Source organism: Schistocerca americana, chromosome 1 (genome assembly GCF_021461395.2).
Source record: "Schistocerca americana isolate TAMUIC-IGC-003095 chromosome 1, iqSchAmer2.1, whole genome shotgun sequence".
Taxonomy (NCBI): Eukaryota; Metazoa; Arthropoda; class Insecta; order Orthoptera; family Acrididae; genus Schistocerca; species Schistocerca americana.
The window spans coordinates 245,823,587-245,836,976 of record NC_060119.1 but is presented as its reverse complement, the minus strand read 5'-3'; the positions used below and the strand labels follow the sequence as shown (position 1 = coordinate 245,836,976).

The following is a 13,390-nucleotide window of genomic DNA, read 5'->3' as shown; positions in this document are numbered from 1 at the left end:
CATCTACAATGGAAAGTGCATATTCACACACCCAAAAGATTAAGACATAGCATGGTGATAAATCCTGGAACTCTGTGTCTGAGCAAAATTTTAATTCTCAACAAAAAAGTTGGTCATGAAAACACCGTAGAGGAAGAACAAAGAATTATGAGGAAAATTCTAGGCCTAGACAAAATGGAAGACTGATAGAGATTGAAATTCTGTAAAACAACAGAGAAATTGTTAAACCTGGCAGCAGACAACAGAAAAGAAGGATTTAACTTTTGTGGATATGTTCAAGACTTTGTAAAACAATGCTTACACACAAAATAAGAGCAACATTGAACAAGTTAAAAATGTAATGTTAAAAGCCCAGATGGAAGGAGTGGAAGTTGTCCTTGCAGATAGAAATCTGTTCAATCAAAATATAAACTGTTTGAAAGAATGTGTTTTTAAACTTAGAATCAAGGGGAAATGAAGAAAACTAGCCTACAGTAATAGAATAAGAGCCATATGGAAGACCAGGAAAACAAATGTAAAAGCACTGTGTGATACACACACAAATAATAGCAATCATAATAAATTAGAAATAGAAGAAAAAGGAACCAATTAAGAGTTCAGATTATCTCTCTCCCAAGAATTATGTTTTATCACAGTTCTACTCCACATTTCTTGGATTTAAGTGCAGAAAACTAGTTAAGTCACTGAAGTCAACTTTAACAGTTGTTTTGTATTCTATGGACAAGATGGTAAGAGTTAAAGGACTGTTCACCCAAGATACCGCAGTCCCTGGCAAAGCTATTTTGATATTGAGATAAGCATCTCTTAACCCATACTTTGAAAAAACCTTCAAACGGGAATCCATTTCAATGCTCTTAATCTTCTCTTTGATTAGAGGTTGAAAGCAGCTATTACTTTAGTTACCTATGCTGTATCAATATCTCTGCTATATTTAGCACCAAAATCAGCTGCAAATTTTGCAAGATACAGAGCATTCACTTACGGTGTTTCCTGAAAGAAAATTTAAGTTGGATGAAATGTTTCTATATATTTGAGATCTGTTTTCCATTGCACTTATTGTTTTGTTAAATATGTTAAACCACCGTAGCTCAAACAGTTTCCCTCCAGCCCTCTGTCGGCAAGTATTGTGTGCTTTCAGTCAAATAGCCTATTTGATTCAGCATCAGCTAACATTTGAGATACTATAACACTGTAGCGAAGTCGAAGCACAAGCTCCATTACAGAAGTCAAGTGAGTTGTGTAGGCAGCAGCTGCTTGAACCAAGTACACTGTTTGTACGTAAGATATGTTACTGACAGACGCCTATTCGGTAGTAGTCATTTCTACTGCCTGGACGAAATTACACTGTATGGAGATATTGTGACAACAGTGTGCTTATGCAGCGGCTGGGAAAAGGTGGTTCTTGTAGGCGGCAGACAGGAACATGAGTAATAGGAGAACTCACATTTTTCTCTTGATTAATTTTTAAACAATATTTCATTTAACAAGTCAGATATTGCGTGCTCTATGTGTCTACACCCTTGGTGGGGTTCTACCTTGCCATGCTCTCGCTATGGCCCCATGCACACCATTTGTACTCTACTATCTTGGTACCTGCTTCCTGTACCTAGTGCAAGTCTGACCCATTACGGAAGGTGGAGAGGTGGTTAACCAATATTTCTCCACGCAATAGCAAAGGCTGAGAAGTCCACAACCAAGAATGTCATAGAACTGTCTGAGCCTTGTAGTGTTTCAGTATATTTGTAAACATCCCAACATACCATTGAGAAGCTGTCAACAAGAGATGTTCATGAGTAAACTGAATAAGGATAAATGTAGTGGGAGTCATTTGAGCCAAGGTGCAGCAAGTGCCTGAATCCGAGAGCCATGGATTGGCTCTGAACACTATGCTACTTAACTTCTGAGGTCATCAGTCGCCTAGAACTTAGAACTAATTAAACCTAACTAACCTAAGTAAAAGTAAGTGAAAGTATTTGTATGGAGTGTAGCCATGTATGGTTCAAATGGCTCTGAGCACTATGGGACTTAACATCTATGGTCATCAGTCCCCTAGAACTTAGAACTACTTAAACCTAACTAACCTAAGGACATCACACAACATCCAGCCATCACGAGGCAGAGAAAATCCCTGACCCTGCCGGAAATCGAACCCGGGAACCCGGGCGTGGGAAGCGAGAACGCTACCGCACGACATCGAGATGCGGGCATAGCCATGTATGGAAGTGAAACATGGACGATAAATAGTTTGGACAAGAAGAGAATAGAAGCTTTCGAAATGTGGTGCTACAGAAGAATGCCGAAGATTAGATGGGTAGATCACATAACTAATGAGGAAGTATTGAATAGGATTGGGGAGAAGAGAAGTTTGTGGCACAACTTGACCAGAAGAAGGGATCGGTTGGTAGGACATGTTCTGAGGCATCAAGGGATCACAAATTTAGCATTGGAGGGCACCGTGGAGGGTAAAAATCGTAGAGGGAGACCAAGAGATGAATAAACTAAGCTGATTCAGAAGGATGTAGGTTGCAGTAGGTACTGGGAGATGAAGAAGCTTGCACAGGATAGAGTAGCATGGGGAGAGCTGCATCAAACCAGTCTCAGGACTGAAGACCACAACAACAACAACTACAACAACAACCTAAGAACATCACACACATCCATGCCCGAGGCAGGATTCGAACCTGCGACCGTAGCGGTCGCTCGGCTCCAGACTGCAGCGCCTAGAACCGCACGGTCACTCCGGCCGGCTGACAGCCATGGAGTAAATGATGTTCCAACAAGGACATAATGAACAACTGAAGAGTGGTAGCTGTTTTTCTGGTTTTTCCTCTCAGGTCCTACAGTATACATGTACAGACGTTTGAATGTATTCAAGAGAGTGGTATTACTATAGCAATTGTTAGTTGCATTGTGAAAATAGTGAGCATTTTGGGCAAAATATATCCCTGTTTGTGGGAAGTGTGGCTATTTATACAACAGCGCAACAGAGAGAACTTGCGAAAGGATTCCAGGGACCTCCACCGCAGTTGGATTGACAGGGAGGTGGCGTGGAAGATCCGGACCACCAAAAAACTAGTCTGAGAAGAGACAATAAAGATAATACTACTTTCATCTGGTGGTGTAATGGGGTAAGCAAATACTGCCCTGTTATATCGACCAGGGACGCAACTTCCCGCTAGTGCTGGTATAAGACCCACCACAAATCTTACAAAATACACAACAGCAGGAAAAGGAGGAAAAATACATCCCAGGCTCTGGTTTAAGCCTTCTACTTAACTCCAAACCAGTGATCAATTCTGGGAACAATGCTGCAAAATGAGAAGCCATGCAGCTGCTACAGCCTTTCGCATTCTGCCCAGAATTCCTGGCCCTACCACTATTTGTGGCATCTCCACAAGTATTTGCCTCTTGTCTCCCAACACACCACAGCCCAAGACAGCAGACTGAGGCCTACTGACCATGGCCAACACAGCTTCCAGCTGTTTATAGGCAGTGGCCAATTCCCCCTGGAACCATACACATCAGGCGCAGTCCCTCTCCATCCATAGCCAAATTTGTCTGTATACAGAAAATCTTGCACCCTAGTGACGATGAAATTTTGGCAAATAGCATTTAAATTCTGTGAAACAGATTGTTCTTCACTTATGCAGAAATGCTATTTTATTCTCTACTAGCTGTTGCTCGCAGCTGCACTCACATATCTGTGGTTTTGTTACGATGAGTGATGGCGAGTAAATAAGATGCTGTACAGGAAATAAAATCAGCTGCCTTTACGTGTGTCTGTTCGGGTAAGTGTAGCTCATGATGTGCACTTCATTCTGCTCCCTCCCAAGCTGCCCCAATGCACAATGCTTCGCCATGCACAGCATTGCAGCTGAGCATTGCAGACAGAAGGGTATGTGCAGGAGCCCGCATCTATGCATCGTGCTGCGGAAGTAGCTATACACTGCGAAATGTACATTATAGAACAATTAGTGTGGAAGTATGGATTAAACACAATGAAGATCATATAACCATAGAACTCTTACTTTGAATCTTATCACATACATATTTCAGCCAATAAAAGCATTTTCACAAGTATATAAAGATAAAAAGTCCAAGAGTAAATATTTTTCTCTAATTCGCATATTATTCTTCAAATAAGTAAGTATCTTGTCCTACACACATTCTAAAGTAGCTTGTTTCTCCTCAAGATTCACGCTCTCTCTGTACATTTCATGAAAACCAGTTCAGCAGGTTGGTTGTAAAAACATAACAGTTATTTTCACGTTTATAATATTAGTATGGATAAAACTTTCAATTACAAATCTTTTTTTGATTCGATTCTAATGAACTGAAGCCTATATGTTGCCCTAAACTAAGTTTAACTTACCTACAGAACCCCATGAAAATTTGTCAAATAGTTCTGGGGAAATGTGTTCAAACAGACATGACAATTTTTCAGGTTTTTTATAAGTACAGACGGGAAACTGAAGCTTTCTCATTTTGCTAGGTGGATGAGTGTACTTTAAACATTAGATACATTTGTTTGCATAATTCTCGTATCTTTAAGTAGCAGCAATTGTATGCACTATTTACCCACAGGTGTCTGGCTCCGGCAATCATACATTTAGTTTTTGATCGTTTTAGTGTGAATGAATTCACTGCCTCCCCATTATTTACACTCACAGGTGAATCATAAAACACTGCATTTTATATACAATTCAGTTTTATGTAACCACATGCAAAACCTCAGGCTGCACCATAGTTAACTGCTGAGTTACAACACAGTGCCTCTGCTTCCATGCTACCTGCTCTGAACAGCGGGACATGGTACTCAAGTTATCCATCAGTGTAGTTGCTGAGTTCCTGACAGGCCGTAGTGGACAGGTTGATCTGAATTGTTACACAACATTTAACACTAGAAGCCATTAGTAAAGTGACCGAATGACATGAAAGTCTCACTCCAAAATGAGTGCTCTTATTTTATCAGTTCAATGAAATGCTACACATTTATCAGCAGCATAGGTCACACTCTTCAAACAAATAGTTGCAGCAAAAATTTGTACTTCAGGGAAGCAGTGCATCTCTCTTCTACCTAGCACAGTTTGCAAATTATATTTTTGGAGATATGGTTGCTGATCTCGCTATACCACTTCTCAATGGGTGTTACACAGACAAGGTTTATGTCAGGTGAAGGTGGTAAATTAATTTGGGAATACTAAGTATACGCAAACATTTCCCAACTGTCAACATATTTACCCAAAGAGAAAGGCAGAGTCATTATCAAAAGCACTCAGTCAAACAAGTTACATATATGCTGGTATTATTGAAATGTGCCACTGGATTGTGAAGAATATTCCTCTGGGATTTCCAACACAGTAATTTGAAATTGTAGATGACTGTTTGTCATTGTAATAAAAAAATACAGAAACACACACTCATGATGTTTATAAGCAATCTGCATACATATTTTATTAATGTAAAAGTATTTAACTGCAAGTTCTTTTTAAGTAAATACAATAAAAGTAAAAAAAATATTTTATAAATAAACAGCAAAGAAAAATCACAATTTCAAAATATATTTACAATACAAATATACAATTACATTTTCTGCAAATGCATTACATTTATAAATATTTACGGCAGTTGTAACATCATTTCTGATGTAAACAATATTTGTACTGGAAAATGCATGCAAACATGCAAATAATTTATATATTAGGGGTCTGTAAGAAAAGTACTGTTCATCTGAGGAAACAAGTCATCAACAACTCTATCGAGATCAAGGCTTTTATCAACGTCAGTTTCACTGTTTATTGAAGGTTTTAACTTAATACCTGATTTGGGTGTAGGTGGACCTTTCGTCCCAAGCTCAGAACAACTGAATCTGTGAACTCGCTTAATGTGGGTCTTCAAGTTACCTTTTTGTGTGAAGGAGTAATCACAATACTGACAAGCAAATGGCCTTTCACCTGTGTGACTTTTTAAATGTATACTCAAAGCATCCTTCTGATTGAATCTTTTGTTACACACAGTACACTGGAAGGGTTGCTCTCCTGTATGAATACGAGCGTGCCGTTGTAACTGACTTGGTTTTGAGAACCATTTACCACACACTTGACAGTCATGATACACAAAGAAATCGTCATCTGTCTTCTTCTGACCACCAACAGGCACTAGAGATCTGCCACCTTTGCGACTGTCACTGACCCTGAAACGTGAAGTTGTGGAGGGAGTTGATGAAGAAGCATTGTTGTCAATATCAACATCTAATTCACTTTCAACATTAAAAACAATGTCGCTGGTGGTTGTCACATTATCTGATGATGTCTGCTGAACATTTATAAAAGGTATTTCAAAACGCACAGTGCCCAAATTTTGATCATCCGTTGACACTTGAAATGTTTCCTGACAAACACTCTGTTCCGTTCCTGGTGCCTGAATAATGATATTGGAAGCTTGTATCTGTTGTAGAATTGCTTCGTCCAGTTGTAAGGCCTGTGTAGGTATCAGATTCCCTGAAGTATCTATCTGAAAGCTATCAGCTAGTTGAAACTGGAAGTTATTGACAACTTGAGAACTGTCTCCAGTGACTAAAAATGTGGAATTGTTCAAATCTGCCTCTGCGTTTTCGTTTTCTGCTTGGTGTATCTCTCTCTCAGTTACCATATCTTCAGTATTTTTCTCTTGATCCTTCACAGGTTTAGGCTGCTTTCTTTGTCTGTTCAGTCTACTGGTTTCTTTAATGTGCGAAGCAAGATGAGCTTTTCGGTGCCCTGATGTCCGAAATCTTGCGTCACACACTGGACACTTGAATGGTTTGGCTCCTAGGGGGAAAAAGTTAATATTGCATTAACACATTTTCATGACCAGACTGTACTCAATAAATTATTATGAAGGCTATAAGACACACTTAACATATATTTACTTCTAAGTTTTTTCTTGCAAAATTGTAACTGGTATGAGTTGGTCGAATCCAAAATTTGGAAAATACTAGGTGGAGAAGCATGAAACTGGAATTTAGTTGCAATAATTACATGTCTGTATTTTGAAACTGATAGACAATATTTTATTTAAAATAATCTCTTGCTATTTATACATTTCTCCCACCTCTCTGGCAGGCCATGAAAAAAAAAGTTGTTCTTTTGAAGAGGACCAGTCAGCGAGCCATTTTCGTTCATTTTCACAAGAAATGAAGCGTTGTTCAGCAAGAGAATTTCCCAGTGACGCAAATGGATGATAATTGGATGGCGGTAAGTCTGCAAAATAAGCCGCATACCTTAGTACTTCCCAACTGAATGCCTTGATCATTCTCCTGACCTGTTTTGCGGTGTGTGATGGGGCATTATCGTGGAGCAATATGATTGTGTTGCCTTTTTCCATATTCCAGTTGTTTTTCATGCAATGCTCGATTTTAATCAATCATTTGCTGTTGGTAGCGATCAATGTTAATGGTTTCAACAGGTTTTAGTAGCTCATGACAGATGGCACCCTTCTGATCCCACCAAACACAGAGCACTCTCTTCTTTCCAAAGCTATTTGGTCTTGCAGTGGATGTCAATGATTTTCCTGGAGTCACCCATGATTTACACGACACTTAGGATTCTCAAAATATACCCATTTTTCATCATCTGTCACTATCCGTGGAGAAACCACTTTCTCTGTACCTGGTGAGCAGCATTGCCCAAGTGGTCTTTTGATTTGCTTGCTGTCTTTCATTCAGTTCACGCAGAACCCATTCCACCCCCACCCCCCCCTTCCCCATGCACATTTTTTATAGATTTCAACTGAAGAGAAACAAACAGCTTTCTGTGTCACATTCAATTGCTCCGTGAGTTCCTGTTGAGTCTGAGTATCATCTTCCTCCAGTATGGCCTGCAACTCGTTGTCTTTGAACTTCTTTGGTGGTTTCCCATGCTCATTGTTTCTTACATCAAAATCACCACTTTTGAGTTTTTTGAACCAATTGAAACACTGTGTTTTCCCGCAAGCATGTTCGCCGAAAGCTTCGACAAGCATTCAACGCAATTCTGCAGGAGTTTTCTTCAAATCATAGCAGAAAACCAATACTGTCTGCAAATAATAGTTCGTAGGCACAAAACTCGACATGTTTACGGGTTTGAAACAGACACCGATGTATGGAACTTGGGTTGATGCGATTTGGCATTCGTCGTCAGCCATTACAGCTCCTAAATTCCGGTTTCATACTTCTACACCTGGTATTACTAGAGCCAAGCAATGTAAAATTATGATGCAATTCTCTTAATGTTTTCATTTCTTTATTGATAGTTTGTAGTTTTAATGCTACTCATGTGACTGCACACACACACACACACACACACACACACACACACACACACATACACACCCCTTCACTGACAACCATCTTTTACAGTTAATAGTCATAATTAATTTTAAATAAAACTTGTGATTTACATAGAACTTTCAAATTTCACCGAATAAGAGGCAGAGGGTGTTAAATTTTGACAACACATTCTTGATGCTGCCCGATGTATAAACTAGATAGGCATAATCCTTATCGCTTCAGGCAGGGGGGATACCTTCATAATCTAGGATGTTACTGAATTTAGCTTATGTTAAAATTCGGGAGTAAGTAAGAAACATGTAATTTTTTTTTTTTCTCCAAAAAAATCCTTGCCGCGAGACACAGGCCTCCTCCATTTGGACATCTGTCAAAGTTCTTTTATTGCCAACTTTTGAATTTTTTTTTTATAATTTACAGAATTTTTTCTTTTCAAAAATGCCAATTCAGAAATTTAGATTTCTGTTCTGTTGATTAGTACCATGTAGTACTATAGTCTCTGTAAAGGAGAGCTTCCACTTTTAAGTTGGACAGGTTTTATTTTAAAAAAAAATCTTTTTTTTTAACTTTCAAGGGTAATGTATGTCTTTATTGCAGTTGTTTCTTACTAATTTCTTTGTTACAATGTTTATTTCTTTTGTCTTTGCTGCAGTTATTTCTTATCACTATCTTTGTTGCAGTTATTTGTTTTGACTTTCATTGTTGCAGATATTTCTTACACTTTGTTGTAGTTTCTTGTCAGTTTCTTTCTTGTGGTTTTTCATAGCAGGTTTCTGCAGTGTAGTTGTTCAGTGCTTATTTGTTTACTGAAGACGCTTCTGAGAAATCTGAGACCATCCAGTGAGTTCTGTGAAAAGGACTGTTTGAAATGTCATCTGACTGGAGCCACAGGAGAGTGATGTGTGCTTGCTATTTGCATACCCATAAAAGAGTGATATACACTATGTGATCAAAAGTATCTGGACACCCCCAAAAACATACGGTTTTCATATTAGTCTGTTAACTGACAGAGACCACCCCCAGTAGAAGAGGGCCATAATGTGTAATAGGCAGACATCTATCCAGGCCATCACACACAAATTCCTAACTGCATGAGGATCCACTGCAAGTACTGTGACAGTTGGGCGGAAGGTGAGAAAACTTGGATTTCGTGGTCGAGCGCCTGCTCATAAGCACATCACGCCGATAAATGCCAAACGATGCCTCGCTTGGTGTAAGGAGCGTAAAAATTGGACGATTTAACAGTGGAAAAAAGTAGTGTGGAGTGACGAATCACAGTACACAATGTGGCAATCCGATGGCAGGGTGTGGGTATGGCGAATGCCCGGTGAACGTCATCTACCAGCATGTGTAGTGCCAACAGTAAAATTCAGCGACGATGAAGGGGGCCTGCACCCCTTGTTGCTTTATGCGGCACTATCACAGCACAGGCCTAGATTGATGTTTTAAGCACCTTCTTGCTTCCCACTGTTGACGAGCACTTCGGGGATGGTGATTACATCTTTCAACATGATTGAGAAACTGTTCATAATTCACGGCCTGTGGCGGAGTAATTACACGACAATAACATCCCTGTAATGGACTGACCTGCACAGAGTCCTGACCTAAATCCTATAAGCACCTTTGTGATCTTTTGGAATGCTGACTTCGTGCCAGGCCTCACCAACTGGCTTCGATACCTCTCCTCAGTGCAGCACAATGCGAAGAACGAGCTGCCATTTCCCAAGAAACCTTACAGCACCATACTGAACTTACGCCTGCGAGAGTGGAAGCTGGCATACAGGCTAACACCATACTGAATTCCAGCATTACCAATGGAGGGCACCATGAACTTCTAAGCCATTTTCAGCCAGGTGTCTGGATACTTCTGATCACATAGTGTTAGTGATTATATATATATAAACCAACAGACTTTGTTCAGGTTGAGAATAACTGTTCTCATTTGAAAACTTTGTTTCAAAGTGAAGATGTTTCCAGTGATGACTTTTTGTGTTCTGAATGTTTTGACAGAATAACAACAATAATTGTATCTGAACAAGGTGAAGCCTGCCATGGTGCAGATGGAGATTTTGCATCAATAGAGGAAGAATTAAATATCCTGAATCAGTCAACTAATGAGGTAGGTGTTTAGGTGTTAGTCCTGTTAAGAAACTGTGTCAAGTGACGTTGAGTCATAAGCTCTATGCATCACAAAAGTGCAGAAAAATTACAAAAGCTATGGATGAATACACTACAGCAAAACTGACCACACTCTTCAAAGTAGAAATTCAATCTTCAGAAGAAAATGAACCAAAGCACACTTGCACCTCTTGCCAGGAATTTTTCACAAATACAATTCAGCTGTTGAATATTGTGCATCCTACAGTCAAAAGGTGCAAGTTTTAACTATTATTCTAGAGACATTTTCAAAGAAAACAATTTTGAACCACATTCAATCAGTATCAAAGTACATAGCAGACAAATAAAGAAATGTGAGGTTTGTAAAAGGAGTCTTTGGAAGACCAGATCCCTATTATGGCCATCCTGTAGAAGCAGCTCAAGTTCCAATAGTGCAGTCATTTTATATGGAAGATAAACGAGACTGTTCTTGCCAGAGTGCCACCAAAAAAGACACTGTAACTGTAACAGTTGAAGGTCAAAAAGTTGTGGAGTGAAGAGGTACATGACTTGCAGTATTAAAGAAACTTTTGCAATTCATAAGAGCAACTATACAACTTCACATATTGGAAGATCAAAATTTTATGCACTATGACATAAGTGGGTAGTTCCACACCCACCTGGAAATGTCTGTTTATGTGTGTACTGTGCGAATTTTGAACTTTGTGTGGTAACTTTGAATTATTTACTGGAGTGCATGACATATGACACTTTGGTTGCGCATGTGAAGTCATTAGTAGTATGTGACTTAAAGTGAGAGAATTGTTTGTTTCAAGAATGTGGTGACTACCCTGGGAAGGGAGGACTGTCTTTACAGACACTTGGCCTGGAAGACGTAGCAGATAACTATGCAGAAATTACATATGTGACATGGGAGGAAAATAAACTAATTAAGAAAACTGTTGCGTTTGACAGTTTCATTGATGAACTTGGTAAATGGTCAGTGAAAGCCATAACACACCAGCATCTGAAGAAATTGCAACAACAACACATTACAGAAGTGAAAGGGTGTGTACAGGTTGAAGAACTATGTTTAGTGCTTCACTGTGATTTTGCTGAGAACTGGTCTGCAATTCTACCGCAAGAAGTACAAGGGTATCATTGGAGTATTGACCAGGTTTCAATTTTTATGGAAGTGACATATTTTCAAAACAAGACCACAAGTGTTGCAGTTAGAAGTGATGACACAGGATATGACTCAGCACATGCTTTGCTAGCAATGCGCAAAATTCTTCAACTGCAAACAGGGGCAGAGAAGATGATCATTATTTCTGAGAGTGCTCCCTAGTCATTTTAAAAACCGTTACCAGCTGTTTGAACTGAGTAAGTCATTTTTGCCAACTGACTGGTTATACAGTGCTACTGGTCATGGGAAGGGGCCTAATGATGGTGTAGGAGGCCTGCTGAAGCACTATGCTACAAAACAATCTTTCCAGACCAAATACAGCTGTGATTCAGAATGCTGAGGATTTTACGAGAGTCGTGAAATCTTACACATCCACAGCCCTCAATCTTTTGTCTAAAGAGGAAATCGAATTCTGTGAGTAGAAAAAAGAAGAATGGTCCAAACAAACTACTCCTGTGAAAGGAATTCAGAAGAAACATTTTTGGACTCCAAGTGATGGACGAACTCCTATTGCACGCACTTTAAGGAGCAAGAAAGAAGAAATTTCTTTTGTTTGGCCAACACCTCAGAAACAGCACAACAATATTCAGATTCACAACCTGAGAAGGGGGATGTTTGTGGCGTGTGTGAATGACTGTGACAGGTGGTTGGCAAGGATTATAGACACCAGTTATGAGTTAAATGAAACTGTAGTGAACTTTATGCTACCACATTGACCAGCTGGCTGAAGGACAGCAACAATGCCATCAGGGCTCAATTCCTATTCACAATGTTTTGAAGATTATAAGTTCTCCAGTTCCTATTGGTTCACCAGGAAAGCAACACTCTACATCAAAGGAAGATACTGAAGCAGTGGAACATAGTTTTAGTTAATTGACTGGCTAATTTCAGTACAATCTCTTTAGTGACCCTTCTTGAAAATGGAAATCACCCGCATATTTTCAGTATCACTTTGAATGGTTAGTTCTTCCAGCAACCTATGATACATTGCTGCTAAAAGTTGAGAAACTTCTTTCACATACTCTTGTGTAGAATTATGTATGTATCTCATCAGATCGGATCCATTCGTCTGTCTTTTGCTGAGAGATTTTTCATTATGAATTTCTGTTCTACAGTTATTTGTTTCATCATCTGCCATTTTTGTATTCATTGAGACTGCTGAAAGAAGAAACTGCACATGCTACAATCTCTATCAGAGAGGCAATTTCAGAAAATTGCCTTAAGTATTTTGGCCTTTTCTGTCATCATTTGTTTCAGTACCAGTATGGTCATAGAGTGACTTGACAGATAGCTTTTATCTATTTATTGATATAATGGAAGATCAAAACTTCTTTGGGTGTCCTGTCAAAGCACCTGATAGCAAAGTTACTTCTAAATTTGTTGAATGGTTCGCTGATGGCTCTCTTTCATGTAAGTTTTGTTTCATTTTTTGTCATCTACAAGGCTTTTGCAAGCTTTAAATATTTGGGGAAACACTCTGCTTTCAAAGTTGCTTTATAACATGGTGATGAATCACAGTGGGTCTTTCCCACCCCTCAAAACTTTGCTTGGCACATATCTGTTGAAGACATATTGTACAACACTAACTTTGTCCACTTGTACTTGACATTTTTAGTGTCTGAGATGAGCGACGGTGACTGCTCAGCTAATCTTACACCATTCCTCGTTGCAGTTATTAAGTAGAAAATCTTCCTACCTTCCTTTACATTCCAAATGACAGTCATAGTAATGATATAATTTATGTTATTAATAGATACTAGATCATGGGCTATTACTGACTTACATTCTGTCTTCACTCAAAA

The 13,390-nt window shown here is 39.1% G+C and overlaps 1 protein-coding gene across 2 annotated transcripts in view; it reads right to left on the bottom strand.

The window, feature by feature from the left end:
* Positions 1-5,506: 5,506 nt before the first annotated feature.
* The window catches only part of LOC124553793 (zinc finger protein 236-like), a 237,404-nt gene continuing 229,520 nt past the window's right edge, over positions 5,507-13,390 (bottom strand). For both annotated transcript variants that reach the window (XM_047127806.1, XM_047127878.1), the window contains exon 26: positions 5,507-6,809. In XM_047127806.1, the coding sequence (XP_046983762.1) occupies positions 5,701-6,809 (1,109 nt within the window). In that variant the 3' untranslated portion in view covers positions 5,507-5,700. The remainder of the gene's footprint in view (positions 6,810-13,390) is intronic.